This window comes from Varroa destructor, unplaced genomic scaffold (assembly GCF_002443255.2).
Source record: "Varroa destructor unplaced genomic scaffold, Vdes_3.0 BEIS01000007.1, whole genome shotgun sequence".
NCBI lineage: Eukaryota > Metazoa > Arthropoda > Arachnida > Mesostigmata > Varroidae > Varroa > Varroa destructor.
This window is the reverse complement of record NW_019211460.1, coordinates 31,746,217-31,771,509: the sequence shown is the minus strand read 5'-3', so window position 1 is coordinate 31,771,509 and position 25,293 is coordinate 31,746,217. Positions and strand designations below refer to the sequence as shown.

The 25,293-nt window shown below is 40.2% G+C and overlaps 1 protein-coding gene and 1 long non-coding RNA gene across 7 annotated transcripts; one reads left to right on the top strand and one right to left on the bottom strand.

The window, feature by feature from the left end:
* Window positions 1-2,520: 2,520 nt before the first annotated feature.
* Window positions 2,521-12,271, bottom strand: Tango2 (transport and golgi organization 2). Of its 6 annotated transcripts, none has more exons than XM_086973949.1 (6): window positions 12,130-12,271; window positions 6,401-6,707; window positions 5,768-5,949; window positions 4,814-4,934; window positions 4,508-4,693; window positions 2,521-3,830 (listed from the first exon to the last, which is right to left on the bottom strand). In XM_086973949.1, exons 2-6 carry the CDS (start codon window positions 6,552-6,554, stop codon window positions 3,646-3,648), a joined length of 828 nt encoding a protein of 275 aa, XP_086830075.1. In that variant the 5' UTR covers window positions 6,555-6,707; window positions 12,130-12,271; the 3' UTR covers window positions 2,521-3,645. The 6 variants fall into 6 exon arrangements, with proteins under 6 accessions (XP_086830075.1, XP_086830074.1, XP_022671439.1 ...); XM_086973948.1 differs by lacking the exon at window positions 12,130-12,271 and adding an exon at window positions 9,916-10,042; XM_022815704.2 differs by lacking the exon at window positions 12,130-12,271 and adding an exon at window positions 9,690-9,825.
* Window positions 6,044-19,553, top strand: LOC147754585 (uncharacterized). The gene is made up of 4 exons (XR_015316329.1): window positions 6,044-6,107; window positions 9,394-12,425; window positions 13,492-13,716; window positions 15,247-19,553. It is a non-coding gene; the product is annotated as an uncharacterized LOC147754585 (long non-coding RNA).
* The last annotated feature ends 5,740 nt before the right edge of the window (window positions 19,554-25,293 follow it).

Below are 25,293 nucleotides of genomic sequence, written 5' to 3'. Positions count from 1 at the left end.
GAGAGAAAGGAAGAGTTAGGGTGCGAACAGGAAAACACCCGGACCAAACCAGCATCGGCAAGCGGTAAAACAAAGAGAATAAAAGAGGGCATAACTAGAGCAAAGAAAGCTAGCAGTTTGCAAGAGCAAGTGCGTACAACGAGACGCCACAGGCTCGCCGGCGCCAGCTGGTAGAGTAAAAAGGTAACGGGCAGCAGTGCGAAGTGATTCTCTTATTTCGCTTCGGTGTGTTTAGTCGTCGACAGGAAAATCGACAACAATACTACGATGCTATGCCAACATCATCGCTCAACTCAACAGCAGCTTTCCTTTGGTGCCAACTCATACATTCACTTCAGCTGAGCTCGTCCTTTCTCTCTCGACCAACGATTCACTTTGTTCCCTAACATTGTCGTCCACTTTCGCTTTGACTCTTCCGATCTCCAAGCAGATTTCTCCAACTTACGTACGCAAGAAGCGGACGGATGAGTCAAAGACGCAACAACCAACGATCGACAAAGTGGTCTGAGTGTTTATCGCGTTGCCACTCGATTAGTTTGACGTTAAGAAGAAGTACCTAGTAGTGTATATAGCATTGTTGATAAACTGTGTCTAACGTTGGAAAAGGCAAATAATAAGCGAAAGGCAGAACACGCCTTACACACAGGGCTCTCGTCGCCTTTAGCTATGTATTTAAACCGGGAACAGTGCATACAATGGAAAACAAAATATTAAGCGAAACGGAAAGCAATGGTGATTCTTCAATCTTCAGCGGCACTGCACCTTAGAGATTGTTCAAATCACCATCAGTACAACAGCTCATTCAATGCGATAATGTAGTCGACTCTTAAAGTGTACATGCCAAAATTTTTACCCATATTCATGCTGTACTTTAGCTACTTCGTGTCTTTGGGCAAATACATCACTGGGTCATCACTATAATGAAAATGATTATTTTGAACTTTATTTGCATGCCAGTGTTCCGATTTACTAACATCTTGACAAACGCTTCTTGCACTAAGATTGTAGCTCACAGAAATATCAATTCTACAAAACATTCTTCGTTATTCTAAATTCTGAATTGTGGACAAACTATATCAGCTCTTTGCCTGAAACACAGAATAAAAAAAATTCTTATTTTTCAATTACTATGCAGCGAAGATGGAAACAGATGCCCCAGAAACCTATCCGTTTATCATTCTATCGCTTAATATAGCGCAATTCTTTTATGAAACGTGTTAACCCAAAATGCTAATTTTTTTGCATTTTTTAAAAATGCATATTTGTTTTCTTTGCATAAGGCTGAAATCTTTCAGGGGGCTATAGCATGGTCGCTCATAGCGGTACAATTGACTTAACCAATTATGTTGCAACTTATCATCTTATAGCTAGCTAATCAGTTCTTGTGCTTAACTGACCCATGCTCATAATCATGTCGTTAATATAATGTATTGATACTATTCCCTAATCATAATCGAAAGGCGCAATGTTTTTCTAGCTATTACCAAATGTCTAGTTTTTGAAATTCTCCCGCGCGATGCGCCCCCTACTGCGCAAACTGTCGTCCACTTGTTTACATAACAGTTGCGTCGTGGTGCTTCATGTGTAAGCGTCGCAGGCAGTCTTCCCCAGAGACTTTTACTGTCACGATTCGTCCGTTCTAGTTATTCTTATGCAAAGAAATGTCTGTTTAAGCTATTAATGTTCGTGATTATCTTCTAGTCTTGAAAAAAGTACTTATCTTTATTCTCGTGCTCAAAGACGTTGCACGTGCTTACCGTATTATACATACATACTTACGGGACGATTAAAAAGAATTATGCAAGCCTTTGAAATTTAAGAAAGTTATGCACGTCTCATGGAGACGCCTCGTGAAGTGTCCAAAAAGATCCGCGATGCTATCTCGAACAATTTTGTTTATCTAAAACATTCCCCTATAGAAGAGAGGCTTCCTATAGAAGAGATGGAACAACCAGTCGGGTTTATCCTTGCCTATTGAAAATGTTAGTTGTTGCACTTTATAATAGAGTGAGTTGCCAATAGAAAATTACTACTGGACACATCAAATGCCTTTTCATTTTAAGATCAGATTCATGGCAAAGCTACAAAATTTTCATCGAGGTAAGATTAATAATACAGGCGCGTCTTTTCTTTTGTCGAAAACTGCCCCATGTAAAGCGCTGAATTATAATAAAGAGAACGTTCTACTGATCTTTGTAACGGGTGCATACTGTCTTAAAGGCGATCGCATTGATTGCACGCTATCACCTATATCCGATCGTAAAGCTGTTAGATAGATACGTCGTAACTTCATATCCACCAATCTAAACTTAAATGTAAAGGCTGCCTCTTGTAAATTAGCGTGCTATTTGCGAACATCTTTTAGCAATATAGGGATATAAGTATTTTCTAAACACTTATACAAATTCAATAAAGCCAATGAAAAAAAATGATGGAATCTCTCTATATGAATTTGGGATAGACCATTGTAAGGACTCTTTCAAATGATTTCGTGCTATGTTTACAAATGGATGAAGCGGATTGTTTCACTTCAGTCCTAATATCCATTTCTTTTGTGCTTTATTACCGAAACTTACATACGTTACAAACGTATCTCGCTTTATCGTTTCAACAGTTATATAATATAGTCATATGTTCTTCAATTCGCATATAATAAAGATTATGTTAAAACGATGTGTCATTACAAACATGTCTACATGTAGAATATATTTTGCCATTTGAGTAAGACACGACTGCTTTTTGACAGTACTAACTGAAAGACTATTTGCGCTAAATAATAACGTAAGAACAAGTTTGGTTGTTTTTTGTTACTCCGTATTTTGTATTTTCTTTTTATTATGTATGTGTGTAACTTTCAGGGACGTGTTATCAGATTTGTGTACTTCGACAGCTTCTCCGATTCTAATGTTAAACACTTAGTTAAACTAAACCTTAGTAGAGATCCCTTTGTCTATTGAAGGATCGCACCGATTTCTTCGGACGCGAGCTCCATTGCGGAATTTGTACAGTTCATTAATGCATCAAACGTAGCCTTCATCTACCAAACATACGTTAATCCTCACGGCACTATCCCATAAAGTTCCATGACTTCTGTCGTCAACAGATGTGGCCTAAAATTCACACTCTGCATTTTGTATATTAGTAAAAAGCTCATATACAACCATGTTTAGCTAAGCATATTGGACAAGTTACTTACAATAATTTCACGATTACTGTTTGTGCTATATACCGATTGCGACTCTTACGTTCATATGGTCAATGACGTTTCGTTAACACTTTCGCATTTTTGATATCGAGACCCAGATGTCTTATCGCTCACTGGGTAAGAGAAAAATAGGCTTACATTTGAAATGGTTATTTAAGGTACGCAAACGGTATATTTGTTAACTCTAGCCTAGCGATACGTCATAACTATGTAGCTAACCAATGTGCTAAACTATCTGTAACAATCAATGTCAAATGCAGGACTGCCTGCATTGTCTATTATCATTATTATTATAGCCTATATTGTAAAACAGTTAAAAGCTATGCTAAAGATTTACGGGGCAAGCGATAACCGACGACAATAAACTAGTTATGATGAGGGGCGCAGGCCAAAACGTTTGACAAGATGGGCGATTTGTCCTATAACTTCACTGTGTGTAATCAGACATCGACCTTGAACTCAGTCTTCCTTTCAACCCACTTGCCGTCCTCGACAGTTTTCTCGACGTACAAAACACTGTTGTCACCTCGAATTAAAACCACGGTATGGGTCCGCGAGCCGTAGTCGTATTTAGGAATGTAGAACTTCAAGCAACTTCGAAGGTTGAGAATTTCTTCGGGCTCATCTGTAAGTTGAAATTTGCGGAAGAAGTGTTGCACCATAAGCAATTCAAAAATGGTTGCAGATAAATAACTGCTAATATGGTTTAATCTATTTGTTTTAATTTTTTTTTGTGTAACATTGCAGGGAATGTATATTTTTCACTCGATGTATAGCAACGAACATTTTTTTTAAAATGTATCTTTATGAGGCTCTATCTGAATCCTGTCTGCGTATATCAAGCCTCGCTTTTAAGTATTTGATACAGTGGTACTGAGTTCAGCCAGCGTTTTTTAACTGCTGTAGAACGCGCAAAATTCATACGTGGGGCATGCGAATTCTGTCATTGGTCCTTGGTAGATACTATTTCAACCACTTGAAAACATCTGAGCATTATTTTCAGCTCCGAATTATGTCTATACAATAGCTTAGACGGATCAGAGTCCTTTCGAATGTGGTAAGCTTTCGAACAGAGTTGTAAGTATGTCGGCTGAATTGTACGAGGAATAAGTACTAGTTCCCAGTCAACCATAACGGAGACAGTCATAAGAAAATTATGATAATAACCGCCGGTCCGCTTGATTTTGCAAGGACGATATCTCATGATTGTTCAGTATCTGACGACTGGTCCGGCTCACATAGTCTAGAGGATCGCTTTGCTGAAATATCCAGTCTCGTAGAATTAAGATAGCAAATGCCTACCTGTTTGACGTCGCATGAACTCATCGTTGCCGTAGCAGGTACTATCGTTCATGATTTCGAACAGCGACTCCTCAAGCTCTCGTTCAGATTTGATGTTCTTTTCAACTGCTTCTTGAAAAAGTCTCTTTCCCGCATCCACTTTTGGCCAGTTTCGGGGTAGTATGCTATTGCCAAATGCGTAATAGCCTGCTCAATAAGATATCGGATATTCACTGAACACGAATTAGAATTAGAAAGTAGATATCGCCACTGGTACGTACGGAGCAATAATTTATCCCAAATTACATTCTATTCATTGCCACTGACCTTTTTCAATTAACTGTACGCCCAGTTGGGACTTGTTGCACATGAATGCGCCCCGGCCTTCCTTCAGATCAACGCAGACAATTGTAAAACCGTTGAACTCCTCCCGGCTCTCGTACAGCGACTGTTAATAAGCTTATCTGATTACTATTGAAATAAATTAGATGGACTTATTCTACTACCGCAAAAGAAATAAGACGAGATTTCTCATACTTTTCTTGCTGACATTATACATTTAGCCTTTTTTAAAAAAGGTATAATAGAGCCTGAAAAGTTAACGACTTGTGTCACGCACACGAAAATCGGTCAGCCAGTGTCCTATTATTCAGTTCTGGCTTTACTTCAAGAAGGGAAAAATGGAATACAAAAAAAGAAGTGACTATATGAGCATAAGAGGTTAAAGAAGAAAAACAAACTTGCACCCTCTTGTACACGAGCTATTCAATTTTTTTGCTGCATATTTCCCAGGATATGTGTCCAGAAATATAGATATTCGAAAATATCAAAAAACCCGTTTTGCTGTTTTAAGCAATGTTTTTCCGCTATCTTCGTAATCGGTTCAAATACAAATTGTAGTTGGAAACCGTTTTCGGCGTAAATTTCTCTTTATTCGAGTTAAATATAAGAGAGCCAATGAAAATAGAGTGCTCTTGGCTTGCTCAGTCTATAAAACACAGGGTCCTGCTTAAGGTAGAACCCGTTTGCATTTGACAGCCAATCCGATTTGAAAGTAGAAAAAAATCATTTTAGGCAATGTGTAGCATAGAACGGGCTCCGGTGAAGTAATAAGCGACCACGCAGCTATGTACTGCACTACCTGTTAGAGCCATTCGTAAATGAACTCAAATACAAACCTACTTACATCGAACCAAATACTTTCAAATAGTATTATTTCAGAGCAAAAGGTACGGGCTATCGTAAATAGTGAGCCAATTCAAATGTTGGAACGTTCCTCACCTGAACATATCTACTGGGTTTAACAGTTCCTTTAAGGAAATCCACAACCAAGAAACCCCGTCCCCGTTTATTGGCCTGAACGTCATTGGTCTTCTGAAGAACATTGAGTAGAGAAGCAAAACGGCCGTTTCGGTGAAAGGCCAACCACGTACCGCCTTCTCGGCCAGGCTCAAGATCCATACCTGTTGTATCGTAGTGAACATTTCACGGCAACAAAGTAACTTACTAAACGTCCAGATTTAGAATCAGTAGGCTTTGCGATAGATAACATTAGCAGACGAAAATGTCTATAGTTGTTGTTAAACGAAACAGTTCGGTGCTCCAGAAAACAACTAAATAAGTTAAGTCTGAACCTTAGACATATCCGTAGAAATGTTTACTGCTTTGGCCAATAAAAATAATAATTTATTTCACAAAAGTACAGCGACGCAGTTAGCGAGTGAATACTAAGTGACACACCGCAGTGAATAGATGTATCAGCTTGTCAATAGATGGACTAATGTAAGACATTTTATTCATATTTTTGAATGTTTGCGCTATTGCGTTGCTTGATGTCATCGTCGTTTCGCTTATCTCAGTGTCTCCAACGACTGACGTTTACCTATAAACAGGATTAGTTTAAATGACAATTACCGAACTGACCTCCAATGACATCCTGGTTCTTCTGCCAGAACTGAGCATGCGCTGTGGGTCGCGTAAATAGCTCATCTCGGATACTCAACAAGATCAGCTTGTAACCTGACGGCGATCTCTCGCCCGGGTTCATATAAAATATTAGCACACACATTTTTAAGTTTTGGTGAAACTCCGCGTAAAATATGTTCGATGCTTATCCAAGGCACAACTACTGCCTATAAGCCTACACGTCTTTTCGATGATTTTGCTGCCGATGCTAGTTAGCGCAATGGTTTTCTGCTGTCCTTCGGGTTCGTCAGTGTGGCTGCAATTAATGTAATGTGGTGCGAATGTTAGCTATTGTAACGCCCAATCGAACGGTGAAATGAGAACTAGAGAAAGCTCTGGAACCAAATGCTAGGTAAACTCTACGTAGAAAAGCACTGCAATGTAACCCAGGCCATCGTCAATCCTCTCATCATATCTTGTATCCGCTCGCACGTAGAAGACCAATTTATTTTGGTCAATGTTGGTCTTTCAACGGAGCTAAGCGTGTGGGCGCACATTATTTAGATAGATATCGCTTTTTCCCTCTCTAAGAATATAAGCGAAACATCAGCTAGATGATCAACGAAAGGCTGCTGGTACTCATCGAAGATGGCATAGACAGAGGCATCTTAATATCAGTTAAATGCTTTCGGTAATGTTCGATGTCACGGATGTTCCCACATCGTCTGTACGGTTTAACAAATTGGTGGAAATTGTTTAATTTATCCATCTCACGGCCTACTTGATGTTTGAACTTCCTTTACTTACTTTTTGATTTAGAAATGCATCTGAGAAAATATAGAATGATTGACGACAACCAGAACTGAGGTTGAAACAAAAAGATGTTAAGATAGCTGAATATTCGAAGTGATCACAGGAAATGTCATAGAAAAGAATATAAATTGATACTTTTGATATAACAGGCCATCACATTAGCCAAAATGTAGTTCGTCCTGAACGTCCCTTTACAGTTTTCAAAAATATTAAAATTGAGTAGAAAACCTTTCAAAGTAACTAATATAAATAATTAACATAAAGTTCAACGATCTAAAAAAAAAAAACACTGCGTATTAAAAAGACCCTGCCAGTTAAAGGTCCAAAGCTACACTCTTGGTCATCTACGGGGATAAATACTAGATCAGGAAACATCAGCTAAAAGCGATACGACGTGTTGCAATGCCTTAAATTGCAAATGGATCGGGACATGTGATATTTTGCTGAAACGACTGCGCCTGATATATGGATTTCTGTTAGGATATTAAAACACATACTGAAACATTACTTCATATATAGCATTGTTCTACCACGGAGTACGTAGTGGCTTGTATTTTAGATACCCATTGTGACAGATACGAATGGGGCTGCAATTACACAACACCGATCGTTTTCCGCAACATCGGACTTGTGGTATTCCTATCCGTGGAATCGTCCGAAAAAACAAAGTGATCAAACGCAAATCTTCTATTAGATCGAGTAATCAAATAGTGTCAGATTCAGTGTTACGGTCGTTCGTTCCCTGAAACGTCAAGATTTTGAATTGAAGAGGACGCGGATAAATTCGCGGACGATTTATCTCTAAAGCGAAAAACGTTACGTTTTCGACGTGCTGACTCTTGTCGGGCGATGAACTAGTGATAGCGCAAAGCAGAGACAGACAGTAACCAGGAGCCTACCACAAGTAACGGCAGCAGCAATGGCGTCAACATCAACTGGCTAAACAATTCAATCCACTGCGCCGTGCAAGTCATATTAGGTAAAAGTCAGAACAAGGTAACCTGCGACTATTCGAATGCCCATGTATTTAGTTTCGCGCCCCCTCATAATTATTCGTCAATTAAGAATTTTTCTATTAAAGATTCGCCTCATATGAGACTGTAAGATAATCGGACCTCGTGTCTTAGTTCGATGACTGGCGCTAATCTGCCATTCAATCTAGCTACTTCAGTTAGCTAATGCTGCTTTGGCCTTAACTCCGTAAAGCTGTCCTGCTGCAATACTACGTAGTGGTAAGATGTCTTACCGGGGTACTGATTAACTATAGCATATTCAGCACGCTTTTTCAACCACCTTCGATGACATTATTTTCCGCAAAGAAAAATCCTACGTAGATCCCCGCTGTCCGGCTTTTGAATTTGCCGAACTATTATGACTAAGCTGGTGAAGAGTAGGTAACTCATTGTTTCTAGGATTTTCTGGGACGCTAATTTTCAGGAGCACTAATCAAAAGGTACTTTGATTTTAAATAAAAATTTAAAGCTACTGACTTTTTCGTAAAAGTACTTCGAATGTCTATCACAGGTAGACGCTGACAAAATTTCGGTCCAAAGTAGTTTGCGCTAACGAAAGCATCGATTTGTAGGGGACATTGTTGGGAACAGTCATTTCGATGACACGGCACCACTGAACTAAACATTTTATTAAAATGCTTGGAAAAAACGGGATACTTTGGAATAGAGATCCATTGGTACAAGCTGCTTACGCAAAGCAAATGACTTTGTCAAATAATAGCACAAAACATGCAACTCTTGCTAAATCTGCCAAGTGATCTCAGTGAGACCTAGGCTATCGTCACCGAAATCACGTTACTGCACAGCTGACCTTGAGTATTTGTCATTAGCTTACGACTCGTGATACAAACAATGTTTACAGAAAATAGTAGACGTTTGCCACTTACCAACTGTAAATTAGTCATTCAGTGTACCACAGAGATAATTCTAGCCTGAAAGGCCAAAAGCAGGTCTATTCGAACGAGTGTTCGTGTCCAGATTAAACCCCTTGGTACGAATTTGGACCTGGTTCTAAGGACACCTCGCATACGAACCTCGATAATGTCGCTAAGCCCTATGCATATATATATATATATATATGTTCTGTATCTATCTATATTATAGTTAGCACAAAGCTTCCAAACGATGGACACAGAGACCTGTACATTATCTAGTAAGTTTCTATTTGTGTGACAGACAGCACCGTCGTTCCTTGACTCATACTCACCACCGCGGCAGAAAACGATTGCTGGATTTTGGTGGCAGTCGCGTCAACGCGATAATTGTGTCGTCGAGCACAATAACAACAATACCAGGTACTATAGCATTAGATCTGGCACTGAACGAACGACTCGCACAGAACCGCGCTATTATCGATGGACGGATCAAAGGTGACGTACTCACTAATAGTTGGATCGAATTACCTAACAGAGGCTTTCTCAAAGCCTGGTCGTTATCAGTTTAACAATCAAATCATCAACCACAGAACTCACAAAATTACGCGCTGGAAACGACGTCTAACAAATGATCGCTACACCTGGAACCTCTATGAAGCTAACAGCTGATAATGTTTGAATAGGGCAACAGTAGCTGAAGACGGCTAATCGCTATCCCGTAATTACGTCCGCATCATTATTGCGCCGTTATGACACCGGCGCGCCTGCCGCAACGACAGTGTTAACGATGTCTCATTGCTGTAACAACCTATAAATATCTTACAACCAGCGTTGCTGCTCTTGCTGTTGCCGCCTTTGTCGTTCTTTTTGTCGTTATTATGATTATTATTGTTGTTATTATAATTTTTTGTCTCGTTCACGTTGCTGTTGATATTTGTGTCTGGCTGGCGCTGGCGACGTGTGCGGGTGTGTCGGACACTCTCTCATTCTGTTTCGGCCCTTTCAGCTGTAGCTACTGCTAAATTCTCTGCCGTCCAGTTGCAACGCTACTCCCGGCGAATCGTGTCGTCTGTTCCGGCGCTGAATAATGCCAACAACAGCAGCTTTGTCTACAGGGTATGCTTTCAATTCGCTGGCGGGAGACTGTAGGACAATAGCGACGACGACGACGACGACGACGACGACGACAATAACAACAGGAACAATAATACAGGAGAATGCAGCTGAATTCACACCTCTGAGATTCTCGATCAAGATGAAGACACATGGCGGCGGGTGCACTCGCAAAAGGGTGCGCGGTCGGCGGCGCGCAAACCAAAACATTGTTGGATGACAGCGCCCTCTGGGTGCTCTCGATAGAGACAACGGCTATTAGAGTCTATAGTTCGATCGCAGGGAGAAGGCCGCGAAGCAGAAGAAGGAACAGGAGTGTCGCTGTCTGTGTTCTACGTCCGCTACGTGAGCCGTAATACGCTGATTCAGACGTCTGGCTCCATGAAACAAAGTGTCCACGCCCGGATTTGGACAATGAATGAAACCGCATGTGCCTGCATTTAGTAGACAAACACAGAGCAATACCAATAAAGGCTGCCATATGATATTACTAGTATCTATGCAATTTATCTGCTGTAGTTGCTGTGTTGGCCTCAAAACCCTAGGCATCACAAAAAAAAGTACTTCGACGAAAGAATAGCGGTTTCTTATGTCATCTAATCAAATGTCATATTTAATATATATCTGCAAAAGTACAGTCGAATTTACAAAGTTGGTATTTGGAAAATCCACGGTTGATGTTCCTGCCCAAAGCAACTGTTCAGCGAAAACACCACTACGGATGACGCCGTATGCTGTTGAAGTTCGCTTCAGAACTTCTTTTACAGATATACGTGACGTCTGGTAAATGACAAACCCAGTGTGCCAGATAGACTTTCATATGATTAATGTCGTATCTAAGAGATGGCAGAGGCATCCGCTGACGCGAATAGATCGTAAGCACGCGAGTGTCGTAAACGAAAAGTTAGAGCAACTTCGGGGAAAGGATGAATGGTGGCAGTTTTAGATTCCTTCATGCGACAGACGTCAACTTATTTAGTGAAACAATCCCGAGAGACACACTTAACACAAAGATAAAATGCATGGCTTACCATGTACTTAAATGAAGTTAAGTGAATTGCAGAGTTTCTTAGATGTAGGGTGCGTATCCGTAAACGAGATATGAGCTCACAATGGATTGACAATAATGCTAAATCATTTTTCATCCCGTTAAGTATGGATAATTTTGAAAATTCGCATATATATGCTTGGCAGTAAAACACCTAAGCAAAGTACGTAAACCAAAAGATAAATACTTCCTCAGACACGATTATCTTGTTATATATGTTTTTAATAAGATTACGCCACGGACAGTGCAAGAAATGGAATTGGATTTTTTTTATTGTGATATTGTGAGGTAACGACTAAGATTTGTTTTGTCTGAATTCCTAGCGCTACTTGTTACCTAACCACAAATTATCTTTGTATTTAGTACTATTTTGTTGTGTACGGTACACACGGAGAGCAATAGATCTGAGCAAATGGGCTAACCGTTAATCGGTCATGCTAAAGTTACAAGGCAAAGGCTATAATGATCGAACGGATTCAACGGAATGCTTTGAACTTGACCTGCGTTTCTCTATAATTGCCGTACCTGTGGAAGCTTTTTTTTTAGCTTTTAGCCTCGCGTAAAAACAAGCTCAATATATCTTGCGTTTTTTAGTTAGTGTTCAAAAGTCTACTGAGGCCATGAAAGCCTAAGTATGCAGGACATTTTACAAATAGGACAGGATCGGCAGGCAGAGTAGTACCTGCTTACGTGTAAGGCACCATTGTTATGGGTCGGTAGTTCTACAAATGGCCCTATTAAGCCGTTGTCATTTTTGGTATACAAATAATACTACGAATCGTATCTACCATGTGTTCAGTAACATCTATCAGCAACTTGATTTATCGTTCAGGATGGTTTTATAATGGGTTCATGTAGCGGATGTCTCATTCTTACATATTCAATCATTGCGCTTCCACTGGGGTCCTGCGTGCGGTTCTTCGCGGTGATATTTGGTTGTTACGGTCTATGTTATTCTATGCACTTCATATCCATACAATATGCAAAAGTTAGTCCGCATTGTCCAGCGCACTGCAGACTTGTGGCTTATTACATCTAAAATACATGCTTATGATCGTGCAGCGGTAACGTGCCTGCATACTAAACTTCGGGCTAAACGTTAAACATCAGGTGCAGACGCACTACGTCGTCTGTTGGGACTCAGCCATCCGAGGAAATGCTAAACAGTAAACGTAAATGTTAATTCATTTACTATATTTAAAAAATGTATCTATATCCTATATAAGAGTGCGACTTACTTCTGCTCGTTAATAACTTTCATATACTAATTATACGAAATTCACTTGCTCGACAGTCACCAAAGTCAGCTTTCAAACGTACGAACTTACCGTAGTATAAGAGGTTTCTTTCGGTCTAAAAAGATAGAAAGTCATGACTTCCTAATTTAAGTAAGCCCTCTCAGGTTAAAGTTATGTTATTGCTTTTTGTATATGTAATATATGCCTGTGTAACCTCCCCCTTCGCCGTCCGGTTAGAGCGGAGACGTTTTGATGACATCGTTTTGTCTTATGCTAAGGTGATTTAAAATCTATTGATGGTCTGTAGCGCATGGGCGAGAAGCAGCCACCTGCCATTTCTCGTATCTAACGGAACGATGTTCATCAACTGTTCATCTATTTGAAAAGTGGGTTGTTCAGGCAGTATTGATGCCTTTACCCTTAAGTTAATCTCAACCGAAACGCACCGAAAATCGGATTGACCAGCTCTCGTCGACTCTGATATTTTCGTTAGTTTTAAGTCAGTGCCAAATCAAAGTGGTATTTAACAACGATCGATCTGCATATTGTCGTTAGAAATCCAGCAAGTATTCGTTAGATTTATCCACTTTTGCTCATAGCTATACACAAGTAAGTAATGGAGAAGATAGATGGATTACGCGTATAAATATCACCCTATCCCTAGCCCGCATCACCGGCTACCAGTGTGAAGCTCAGGTATGACTTCTCAGAAGGCCTAAAATTGTTGATTTGGGACCAGGATAGTTCACGTAATCCATTCAAGTAAATGTGATGAATGATACTGAAATCGAAACAATAATTGCGGCATATATAGAATATTTAACGTATTTCCTTTCGATAAGTAATAATGGGTCGCTATATGGGCCAGATAAATATTACGTTACGTGTTCAAGTAAGTTTAACATGAGGAAATATAAATTTCAGCTTATTTAGATAATTCGGTGCCACTAATATATAGCATAATTATTGTTATCTCAATGTATTTTCTTCTTTGTTACAGCATAAAGTACAAGCTGACGTTGGTAAGCGAACTGTGCCGGGGTCCATTCGAACCACTTAAGCTTACGCTTCACATATAATAGGAAGAGGAATCGCTCGTGCTGTTTTCGTGTTTTCTGTTGCTTGGCGAATCATGCAATTAGTAAATGTTTCTGACGCATTTAACATGAACACACGCTTTCTCCGCACTTTTTACGTTCGAACGTATAAAGGCGTCGCAGAAAAAGTAAGCAGGCCATGTGCTTGACACGAACGGTGAATGTGGCAGAGAATCGAGTATACGATATGACCCGTCAAATCCGTCTGTCTAAGCTACAATTTACCTTTGATTCATAGAGCTCTTCAGAAAGTACATAAAGTTCATAGAAAAAGTACACGCAAACTTACGAGCCGTTAACTGCTTTGCTACTGAGAGCTATCATCAACAGGGAAAAACACCCCCCTGTATGCCATCCTGACAACAATCTCAAACCTCATAACCCATATCTAACAAAGAAGTGGCCCAGGGAACAAAATGGCATCTTTATGAGTTAGATTTTTCAGCTATGTCAACATTGCATCTGATTTAAATAGTTCGATAGTAAGTTTTACATGAGAACTTTCTTTCGTAGCAAATTGCTTTTGCTCAAAATACATTTCGTCGATGTCGGCCTAATCAAAAAACATCAACATTTCTAAGAAAAAAAACTCATGAAATTTAAAACGGAAGAATGTTCTGTCTATTCGACAAGCTGAGACGATATCGTGAACTAGTAGAGTTCGTGTTACTTAAAGCTCAAAATATCTCCCCGCGACACGAATGTCGTGAGCGGCAAAGATGACTGACTGTGCGAAGCCATTCTAATGATAATCTACGTCAGCTAGCTTTTCTAGGAACTGCCAATCGCTGCGGCACTTCCTTTTGCCTAAAAGTTCCGTATCCAAACAACCGCCGCCTAAACGTTACTAAGGCAAAAGCAAAAAGGGGCAAAATAAGTTCCCTGGGGGGTGAGAAGCATTTATCAAATCGTGTTTTTCCAACTCGTTTATGTTTATTGTGTTTCCATTCGTTTATAGCAAACTTACAAGAACTGAATAGGGCAAAGAAGTCCAAAGAGACATAGTCATCCTGCCGCTAGCTTCTAGTCGAACATCTCAGCTGCGTTCTGGCCTAAAGGCTAAAGTCGTTTACTGAGAGCACCTACCAAATTAAAGGACAATTAATTCATAGCCTTATTGAATGAGCACATCAGCAGTTCCAGCGTTGCAGCGCGCGTCAACCGTCACGCGCCGTTTATGGGAAATAAGACCCATTTGACGGACGCGTATAAACTCTACGGGGCAGATAATACTTCGCTTATTATCAGTGACAGAATTTCATAAGGCTATGTTTCGTTGACAGCCTTGCAACCATGCACAGTTTGGCTAATTCGTACAAATGGACATAGGGTAAAATTAAACAAAAAATTAGGGGAGCAATAAGGAATAATTCTATTTCTAGTTTTTCAAAATGCATTACCTAGGCCCTAACGTTAAGCGACTGAATTAATTAGTGATCACGAGTCGAAGTGATAAGCTAAGGGCATCTCCATTGATAGCTGCTTGAAGAACAGACGCCCTGAGTCTTTGGCACTGTTTCTTATTTAATCGGTACCCTACACCTCCACGAGCTGTTGCACTGCAAATCCAAGCATACAGTGCTATTGTATCGTTTGTTATGATTGATCATAATTGTTACATCTATTTCTGTGTTCATTGAATCTTTTCAACGCCGCAGTGGCGAAAGCACTCACGGACTTTATCCTAGGAAGACAACGTCGTGGTAATGCCTGCCATTACAAAGATCTACACGCGTAATGTAACATGGACAGCGTATAGTTGGAGAGGCATCTTTAGGTAATGTCCCGACGGCCTCCTATGCTGTTACGCTTAATGTCAAGAAGCCGTGTAGGCTGACGCATGGACTTCAAACAGTAGACAACCTTCTAGAGGCGTTACAGGAGGCCAAGGCAAGTCAAGTGACTGTTCTTTCATAATGGCCATTTAAAGGTTTACGATATAGAAAATGCAACTAAACATTCTCGTACCTTTCTTATGGCTTTTAATTACTAAAGATATTTTGTCGAATAGTCTAGAAATTATCTTCCAAAAGGCTGAATTGATTCGTGAAGCTAGATAAATGGATAAGCTGCAGGGATTTCTCGGGATTTGTATAGCGTTTTACGTTTTTTTTTAGCAACTACCTAATGTGAACATATCGATAGTAGGTTTCTCCGAAAGACAAAATACACAATAAATGTACCAATTTGACCGCTGAGAACCGATGGAGGACATTTCTGGGTTGTGTAAAATGTTTTCATCAGAGGCAACCATGAGCTTGCATCCAGGATTGTTTATATCTAACGGCCGCAATAACTGTGTCATTGCCATCCCATTGCAAGCATTCGTTAAGTGCCGAAATATTCAAAACATTATCATTATAAACGTATTTATATAGTATCTATAAAGCAGTACTATAGATGAATGAACATGTACTGCACGTAGTTAACGTGTTATCTCATGAGCACAACCATAAGCCGTTACGAATTTCGTTTGCCAATAATAAAAAAATGCCGTGGACTAGCGAAACAGGATCTGATGTATATGACAAATACAGAGGAATCACGCCTTGCAGGGCGGCTCCAACGACGCTTGCCATGTAAGGCTGGGATTATGATTACTATTATATATCGACTTGTTCAGTTTCGAGGCAAGCAGATTCGTTATTTAAAAAAAAAAACAAAAAAAAACAATCCCATAGAGGTATGGCGTTCGCAGCTCATCTCGTCAATTAATGAATCGTCTGCGTGCCACGTGACATTTTCATCAGCCGACGATGCATGACCGAGGTAACGTGCACCCTTCAGGCTACATTTGAGCCTGTTTTTGAGCTGACTTTGAGTAGTTCACGCCCTACACGCCGCAAAATAACCTATTTGCCTCAGCAAATAATGAAACAAAAAAGGTATCAGAAACGTTTGCCGTTTCAATTGATCAATCAATGAAACTTTAGCATACATTTACAATACGACAGAGATTTGCATGGAAATTGGGTCCCGTATTGTAGCACAAGATGCTAATACGTTATGCATTGTATCGTAAAAGAAAACCTAATACGTAACGCGCTTTTACTTTATGTACGACACGATCAGGGGTGAAAGATCTAGATAATACTTAGCCTGATTCGTCGTCGCTGAATAATTAATCTGTAGATAATGATCTGTTCTATACGAATGTTTTTAGACTAGACCTTGATTTTAACTGCATCATTTGTGGATAGAGAGGTAGATAGATATTTGTTATAGCTAGATTTGTGCACAAGGTCAGCTTTCACTGCCGTCGTCTGTTTCAGATGTAGAGACAGCTATCCTTGTCTGAATGAAGGTTTATCATATCTTCATTTTCATCGATTGATAATGACTGCAAAGTGTTCCGCACTAGCAGCAGCAGAAGGTACACTGTGGTCCTTCAGGGCATGGCTCAATTATACAGATCCATATTCCTGCTGTGTCTGATTTTATACTTTGTTACCGCTACCATTCCTTCGACAGGTTTATGTACTCCTGGGTCGGGCTACGAGGAAGACGAGCCCGAAAAACTCTGCGTGCTTGTGTGCCTGTGCAGCCTACGGGACAAAGGGCATATAGGTTTCGCATTTAATATTGGAACCTATATTCTATTCGTAAACATAGAGTAAGCCCTAAACGCTCTGAGCTCCTGAAATATGACTAGGCCAACAGATAAGATTGAAGCATAACTTAGCGGACTGTGCACGTCGAAAGTTAGTTTCGACTGTTTGTGTCACTGCGAAGCCTACATTAAGTTGTTATGTTAACAATCTTTGCTAAAACAAAGCATACTAATAACCAATTTAGAGCAAATAAACAATTTTGTTAATTAAGTGAAACTCTTCGAAGGAAACGATGTTGCAAGTGACAACCTCGTCGAAAAATAAAGCCATATTTTCAGTTATTATGCATTGATCACGATTCACACAAAGTCAGATCGTTCCAGATTGAAAAGAGTGTACCTATAATTACAGGGTAAGCGATCTGAAGACGAAAGCCCATCAAATGTATACTATTTCACTCAGAAGGAAGTTTCATTCAACATCGTTAGGATGGCCTACACACGATATTTAACGTTAACCTCGAAACGAAAACACCACTGTATATGTGCGAACTTTTTAGTGCTACGTCAGGAAATATTGTCTCACTGCTGGCGGGAGCCGCTATTGATTCGTTGAAGTAAGTACAACCTGTCAAACTTGTCCTGAGTTATCAGTTCCTACCTTTTTCGCGCTCCTGTCTTCAGAGGTGGCAGTCAATGACAGAATTCGAATTAAGCCTTCAAGCTAATACATTTTTCTGTGTTTTGTTAAATGGCAATTTTAATTCGCTCTCGTTGAATATGAGCTACGTGCTTAATAAACTGTACGCAGTAATAATGCGTTGCCTATGCGTAAGTAGAAAGGCACGATTCTGGCCGACCGAGCAAATTGTATTGCCTAGTTAATTATTTTTGTAAATGGCTATATACTTAATGACTATGCCGGTACGTGAGGTGGTGCTTATAGGCGTAAACAGGCTGAGAACTACATCTCTAATTCCAGTAGTTATTACCTCGCCTGAGAATCTTGACCTGCGTTTCTGCTTCTGAGCGTGGATGTTCTATAGCAACAGAATATCTTTTGATTGTGATAACTGTATAGTGCATCGTATAAGACAGCTGGTTAGGGAGTGGAAAGCCGGCCTTGATAGTCGACGGAAGAACGAAAACAATATCCGCTGTGAACATGCGATTGTTGTATAGCGTGGGCCTTATATGTTTCATTCTATCCGCTGGTTTCGCCTATGACTCTGAGTCGTCGGATTCGCAATATACGGATGAAGAAAATGCTTCATATTCTGAAGACTACACGGAAGAGGACTCCGCTACATCAAGCAATGAAGACTCTAGAGGCGGCTTTATTAAGTGGAAGAAAAGCTGTGACTCCAGTGCAGACGATACAAATGAAGCCTCATCCGGGAGTAGCTCATGGGAAGAATCGCATGAGGACAAATTGGCGTATTTTAAACGTCTCACTCTAGGAGCCTAAATTACTCAGCAAAGCACTACCTAAATTGTGTGGGCAGTCGAGGTCACTTTGGTAAAGAGTAAAAATTTGTAAGGACTGTGCTACACTTGAGTGCACCTGCACCAAATTGGCCATTGCTTAGAAAATGAAAGATCGTACAGAGTGGCAGGTGTTAGCGCATTAGACCGTTTTGGCATTCCAGTTGCTCTATTTTTGACTTCTGCAAGCCGAAATTAGATGTTTTCTGTTTTTTTTTTTTGACCATCACGTCCTTCATTAATAGCCACGTTTCCACTTCATCGCCTTATAGTTAATTCTTATAATTATGCTTAAGATGCCTATGAATGTTGGTACGATATGAAATCAAAGATGGCCCGTATGAGCCATTTTTAGCCGTTTTGTACGACTTCACGAAGTGCAGATAAAATATATTCAGCTCTAAGGTGCATACTTTATGACTGTAATTATCAGGTTGGCTTCTAAGCAAATATACGCTCATTTCTAGGTGAATTCGAAGTGTGGTTTTTAATTAGTAATAGAGAGAATGTTTGGTTCATTTGATTCTGAGACTACATACTTTTCTTATAAAAGCTATAGTGAAACACGCTTTATGAATCCATACGATCTTTTAACAACAGTATCCCACAAGAACTACGTTAAATTAAAGAAAAAAAAAAAAAAAAAAGCTAGACATGTTGAATAGCTGAAATGTTATACCTAAATTTCATATCTGCGTATTTTAGCGTTTTCCCTATTAGCTGGCCCCGTGCAATTATTGGCATGAAAAACCTGGTTTGATTGTTTGGCCATCCTCGTATTTCTATTTGCCCGAGTGCAATGGAACGCATCAATGATCTTTGCGAGCTTGAATCGCTCTGTGGAATGGGCAAAGATAGACGAGCTATTACTGATACTGTACTACCAGGGGAGTAAGAATCTTGTGAAAATGCTCTTCACACGTCGTCGAAGACCTCACGAACAGCTTTGTTCATTTTAGCTTTGAGTGAGTGCTTGGCTTCTCCAATCAAACCTGTTTAACGTAGCCAGCCGCCTATTTTTTCTCTTTCGATGCTTGAACTACGATAGATAGTGCTAGATCGACAAAGAAGGCACAGTGCCTACTTCGCACTAGGACCACGTGAAGGCAGGAGGCAACACTCAGCAAGAGTACTGCGGCTGCTGCCGCGGCTGCTACTGAAAGCTCAGGAATGTCTTTGTTGTTCATTCGCTGTTCTGTGTTTCGCCCTGAGAAGATCCATCAGCGATTTGTAGATAGTGGTGCAATTTTAGCCCGTTAAGCAGATACCAATGGAGCTGGAAAATTGGGCGTAGATATAATTTTGCAACGAGCGAAACTTATACGGGCTAGAATTAGTAACCCACGGATAGCGGTGCATATAGTAAGAGATTAAACCCAACTTATCGTATCGAAATATCGAGGTCAAAAAGATCAATGAATATCTATTATACTCATTGATCAAAACGCTACGCACATTGTGTGATTAAAGAGAGTTTTGTTATCTTTTCTAGTGTTTAACTTCTCGAAAACTTATCCGCCGATTGTGAATACTGTCTGATTTGGCCCGTGCTGATGAAAAACCGACTACTTGGATAAGCTTTTCCGTACGTTCAAAATGTCAAAAAGTTATTTCGGTAACTTAAATTGGGCGCATTAGCTGGCGATGCCACTAAATCTACCGACATAGTATGTTTGTAGGTAGAAATGAAAAATGAAAATCCTTTAGGTAGTTTAAACGTACATATAATATTTTATTGTATGTCTATAAAGGTCTCATGATTGCTTTGCCTATGGGCACAAATAAGACAATAAATATAGCATGAAATGAGTGAGCTGTTACAATTTTTAGGTTTCTAATCCAATGAAACGTCATCGTCGGATAATGTTTTATTGATCGAGATTATTTGAAATGGCAGACTTTATAATATGTCTATTTTTAGAGGTGCCGAAGCGCTCTTGCTTATCACTTAAGCTTATGTTCATCAGTTGATTATAAATCTAAAACTGTATGGCCCTACGTTGAAGCCGACGACGCTCACCAGCTAGCTCGGGAATGCTCAGTTGTGTATGGACCTCAAAAGCCTAAAAACTTAACTATCTATATGGTAGTACTGCAAAGCCAATCAGTGAACGTGACAAATAAATCTAGGGCTCAGCAGGTTGGAATTACCATTTTAACCCATCAGCCGACCTGTCACCCTTTGATCTGTCAATACTTCAATGTCAACTTACTTTATTATTAAACTACTCATATTACTTAATTTTTTTAGAGGCGTGCCGACTTTCAGTCCGGTAACTGTCCGATTGCCTAAGTTTATTACCAAAGGCTAATATATCTACACTTTTGGAGCTTCCAACAAGTTTAGATGGTTACCAAGAGACCTTTACTATTACCATGTTCTATATATATATATATATATAATACAATGAATGAGTGATAGAGGGGAACCTATAGCACTGACTGTTGATTTCTATATTCAGATATTTTCTCCGAAGTCTTAGGCAAATTGGGGCGTTAACTGTCACTAAATAGTTTATCGTATATGTTTCGGTATATATACAAGTCTCGGTGGACAGCTTTCATTACATCTATCCGGAAATCATTGCATTCAATTTGTAGTGCTGAAATCTACTCCTATTTGAAACTATTTTACCTGATTCCATTGCATTTGGCTAAAAATCGGTCATTTAATACTACGGACAAAACACTTCTTAAGCGTTGTTTCTCACTAAAGCCGATCCCATTCCTTGTGTGTTTCGGTGTATAAAAATTTAAACACGGTTCCCGACCGGCCCTGGATGTTATTCACTGACGACATGTTAACATTCGGATGATGATCGAGCATGACGGCGGCTCATGCGTAAAGTTCGAAGTACAAATGGACAACTTCTTTTCAAATGTCCTGTACTATTGCTATCGCTGCGCCTGCCGCTACTTCTGTCCTAGAGCGCCTGTCGCCTGTATCATCAGGTGGCGAGTCGATGATTCTGTCGACACTGAATCCGTCTCGTGGCGAAATCACATTGTAACGAAAGAGAAAAACCGCAACTTTATAAAATATTGCGTAAAAATAGTAAGGATAGAGTGAGCGTAGCAGATGAGAGTTGTTTTTATTTCAAACAAAGACAAAGCTGTTTATTGTCGCCGGTATGTTTCTACTCGCTATAATATCGCCTTACAACATGTAAGATGTAGTTCATATGGAAACATCGTACCTGCCGAGGGTGGATGCGTAGCATATATTCGTCAAGTTAAGAATATACAAAAAAACCGAGATGCTCAGCCCCATACGATCAACAATATATATATATGTCTAATATGCATTAACATTCTTTGTTCTACGATGCTGATCGAGAAGGAAAACGACCTTGTTGAGGTAGCCCTTATTGCTTTGACGTGTATGGGAAAATCAGGGTTTTGCGCATGTAGAATCAAAAATTAGAATATATAGCCACTTTCCCACCTATTTCATGAAATGCACCTGAGAAAAATAGAGCACAAATAAAGTAGAAGCAAAAACAAGTACAAGAGATTTAGGGTAAGAGATAGACGATGGTGTGAATTAGACCCATAATGAACGTTCAGTCGAGGAACGTTCGCTTACTTTTGCCTCTTGTCGAAAAAAAGAAAGGAAGAATAGATATTACACTTCGCCTATACGACGAGTGTTGAAAATATCTGTTGTTAAATTTAACAAATAGCTTTTGTATTTCTGCATAAGGTGAACGGGCCAAACGGGTGTACAATGATATGACAATGAAACTAAGTCGAATTAGCCACGGGAGCAGTGACAGGTGGCCATACGTCCTTTCGCTGTTGACTGACATTTAGTTTGCCACGGTACAGCTGAGAAAGTCTTTGGCGTTTAGCCCAGTGGAACTCATTGCAAGGCTTCATTTCTGAAAAAAAAAACACTTATTTCGTATAGGGGACATTTTAGCTGAACTACATCATTGTCTTTGCAGACGTACAGGCAAGTCGAGACAAAACCTGCTGACAGGGTAGGAAAGGCAAATTGTGCGACCAACAAAGCGCCAAGCTGATCCAGTTACGCTACCTGCCTATCGTCGTTCCCGTCCGACGAATGCCGACCTAGATATCGTTTAACAATGACGTCGGCTGACGATAGATAGCGTCTGTGATCTCGTAACTTGAGTGCATTGCAACGTCAGACACAGACGCACTCGTCAAAAATACGTAAAACGGAAGGAGACATTCGTAATTTCCCATAGGCTAAATCTTTTTGTTTCTTTGTTTAAGTTCGCTATACCGGCCGTGAGCTTTTCAATGACAGCATTGGAAGCCGGCCTGCCAAATAGTAAACGATCGAGTTGAGCAGCTGGCACGCACACGGCTGTGCTGTGATCCTTTCGTGAAGATAAACAAAAAGTCAAGCGATACTTAACCGGGGAGTTCTTTTACTTCTTATTAGTGTATTGTTGTTCATAAGAGCAATCTTAAGATAACTATATATATATATATATATATATATATATATATATAGCATGGATTATTTTTAACTAAAATTTTGGTGCACAATACAAAATTTTATGTTCGTGTGTACGGCTTCCATTTCGTCGCAACTGGGCAAAGTGGGCTCGGGTCGATAGCGCATTGCACACCGGTACACAAGACGGTGCGCAATCAAAGTCTTTCAATAAACATCATATTGCTCTCGCAATTATGGGCTGCGTGCCCTGTTGGTGCCCTTCGAAGCTCCATAGGTGCAGCCCGTAACTGTAGTGCTTGACTGGCTTTGTTCAAAAGGGCACTTCATCTTTGCGCACGGTAAGGCCTTAGCGGAAATTCACACTTGTGCTGAGTGAACAAAGTTAATTGCATGAAACCAGGTTTTTCTGTAGTGCTTGCAAAGAGTTGCGTAGACAATGCGACGCGACGAGTCTCCAACGAATAGCACCGTTGTGGCTATAATTTGCGATCATATTGCCAGACGCCAGACGAATTGGTACCCACATAATACCTGATCTCAAGAAACGTTCTATCGACCAACTAGCGGCTTTCTGTTGAAGATAAACGAACGGCCCAGGAATCAGACAGCAACGCCAAGGTGGGATTTTGCCTATAGATTTGGATTCGTGGAGTTGATCCTCGGAAGAATTGTGTCTTACAGCAAGTCTCTTCAACCAAGCCTGCATCATGAAAGCGATAGGCAAAGAAAAAACTAAAAAGTACGTTATTTATATTGTACCTCAGTTATTTGTATTGGTAGTCCATTTTCACACATTCTAATGTTATCGTATCTATATTTTCGAACGGCTATTCACTTATATGTCGTTACAAAAAATCAAGTTTCTATATGGATCGTCCTATTACGAATCTTCCTGCTCTTCGAATGAAAAAAGACATCTGTAAATACGAAACTACTTTTGCTACATAGATCTGTCCGTCTTCATTAAGCTATCTTTTCGATTTCCACTCCTGAGCCTATCAGAAGCCCAAACGATATCGTTGTGCCGCTACAGGCACCATGACTATAACAAACTCACCAAGGCGCTAAGTTTACTTTGCCTTTTGTTTATATGGTCCTGAGATCTCCAGCGCGGTCTTCGTAGCTATTTGTTCGGTGAAAAGCTCTCCTTGTGCAGTCCGTCACTCGTTGCTTTTTAGCCATGTCCGTGCTATCAATCCATCGCCGCATAACGTAATCTCTCTCTTCTATTCGCGGGGCCTATTACGAGTGGCCCATGTCCGTGAGTAGCACCATCTACCCGATCGATGCCCTGATGTTAGGTGTCTACAAGCCGGATTACCTATTGATTCGTTATTGGAAGACCGATTATTATTAGTCTTAAAGAATAGAAGGGTATGATGCTCTCCCATAAATACCCTCAATGGCAATTTCGCGCAGCTAAGTGGCCGACATCGGCGAATCGGGTAAAGCTTTGAGCCGTGTGAATTTGGCCGCAGCGGCTCGTGATAAATAGTCGGTTATATATGATTATATTCAATTGTACAAACAATCTGCGATGTTGCGTCAGGCATACATACGCCGAGGAGACAAAACACAATTGGTTCGCGTGAAGAGATGCCCAAGCGTTCCGATCAGCGACCCGCTGACTAGGCATCATCGCCCAGCTACTCAACGAACAGTGTTGGCTGACCAGTATGTATAGTACGATTGAAGTCATTGAACCATATACGACTTAGCGTTCGCCATCTCGATTTTGCCATTATGGCTCTAATTATTGTCCTGTTTTCCATTACAGTCATTGGTGTCGTTTAATAACAACGTTCCAGTTCGGAGTTCAACATACTTGAGTGAAATACATATATATATATATATTTGGGTATAACACTGGGCGTGCTCCATTGTCGCTTGTAAAGTAATGTCACTGCGCAGGTTTATAGGGACTGCATTTTCTCATAAACGAGACGTTTATGCGATATTTTTCAATTTTTTTTGGGTACGCATGCATATTGGCCCATTGATGTACGAAGTCAGCAACATTCGTAGCGTTCTGCCATTGAAACGTTTGCCTTTTTCGCCGCAAATTCTTCAAAATATTTTACCTCGAAGCTTACAGCCAGTTAATAGAAGTCTGTTGGCCTCTAACAGGCCAATGATGACGTGCATACGCCTTGAACGGAATAGGTCTGCCTTTGTTCCTTTTTGTACTGAAAAGAACTTATGCATTATCAGTGGTAGAATTTGTTTGAAAAGAAGGGT

Coding starts and splice junctions, on each gene's coding strand:
- Tango2 (XM_086973949.1), bottom strand. CDS start 6,554: ATGTGTGTGCTAATATTTTATATGAACCCGGGCGAGAGATCGCCGTCA. Junction 5,950..6,400: donor TGTCATTGGAGGTCAGTTCG/GTAATTGTCATT, acceptor ACGATACAACAG/GTATGGATCTTGAGCCTGGC. Junction 4,935..5,767: donor AACCCAGTAGATATGTTCAG/GTGAGGAACGTT, acceptor GCTTATTAACAG/TCGCTGTACGAGAGCCGGGA.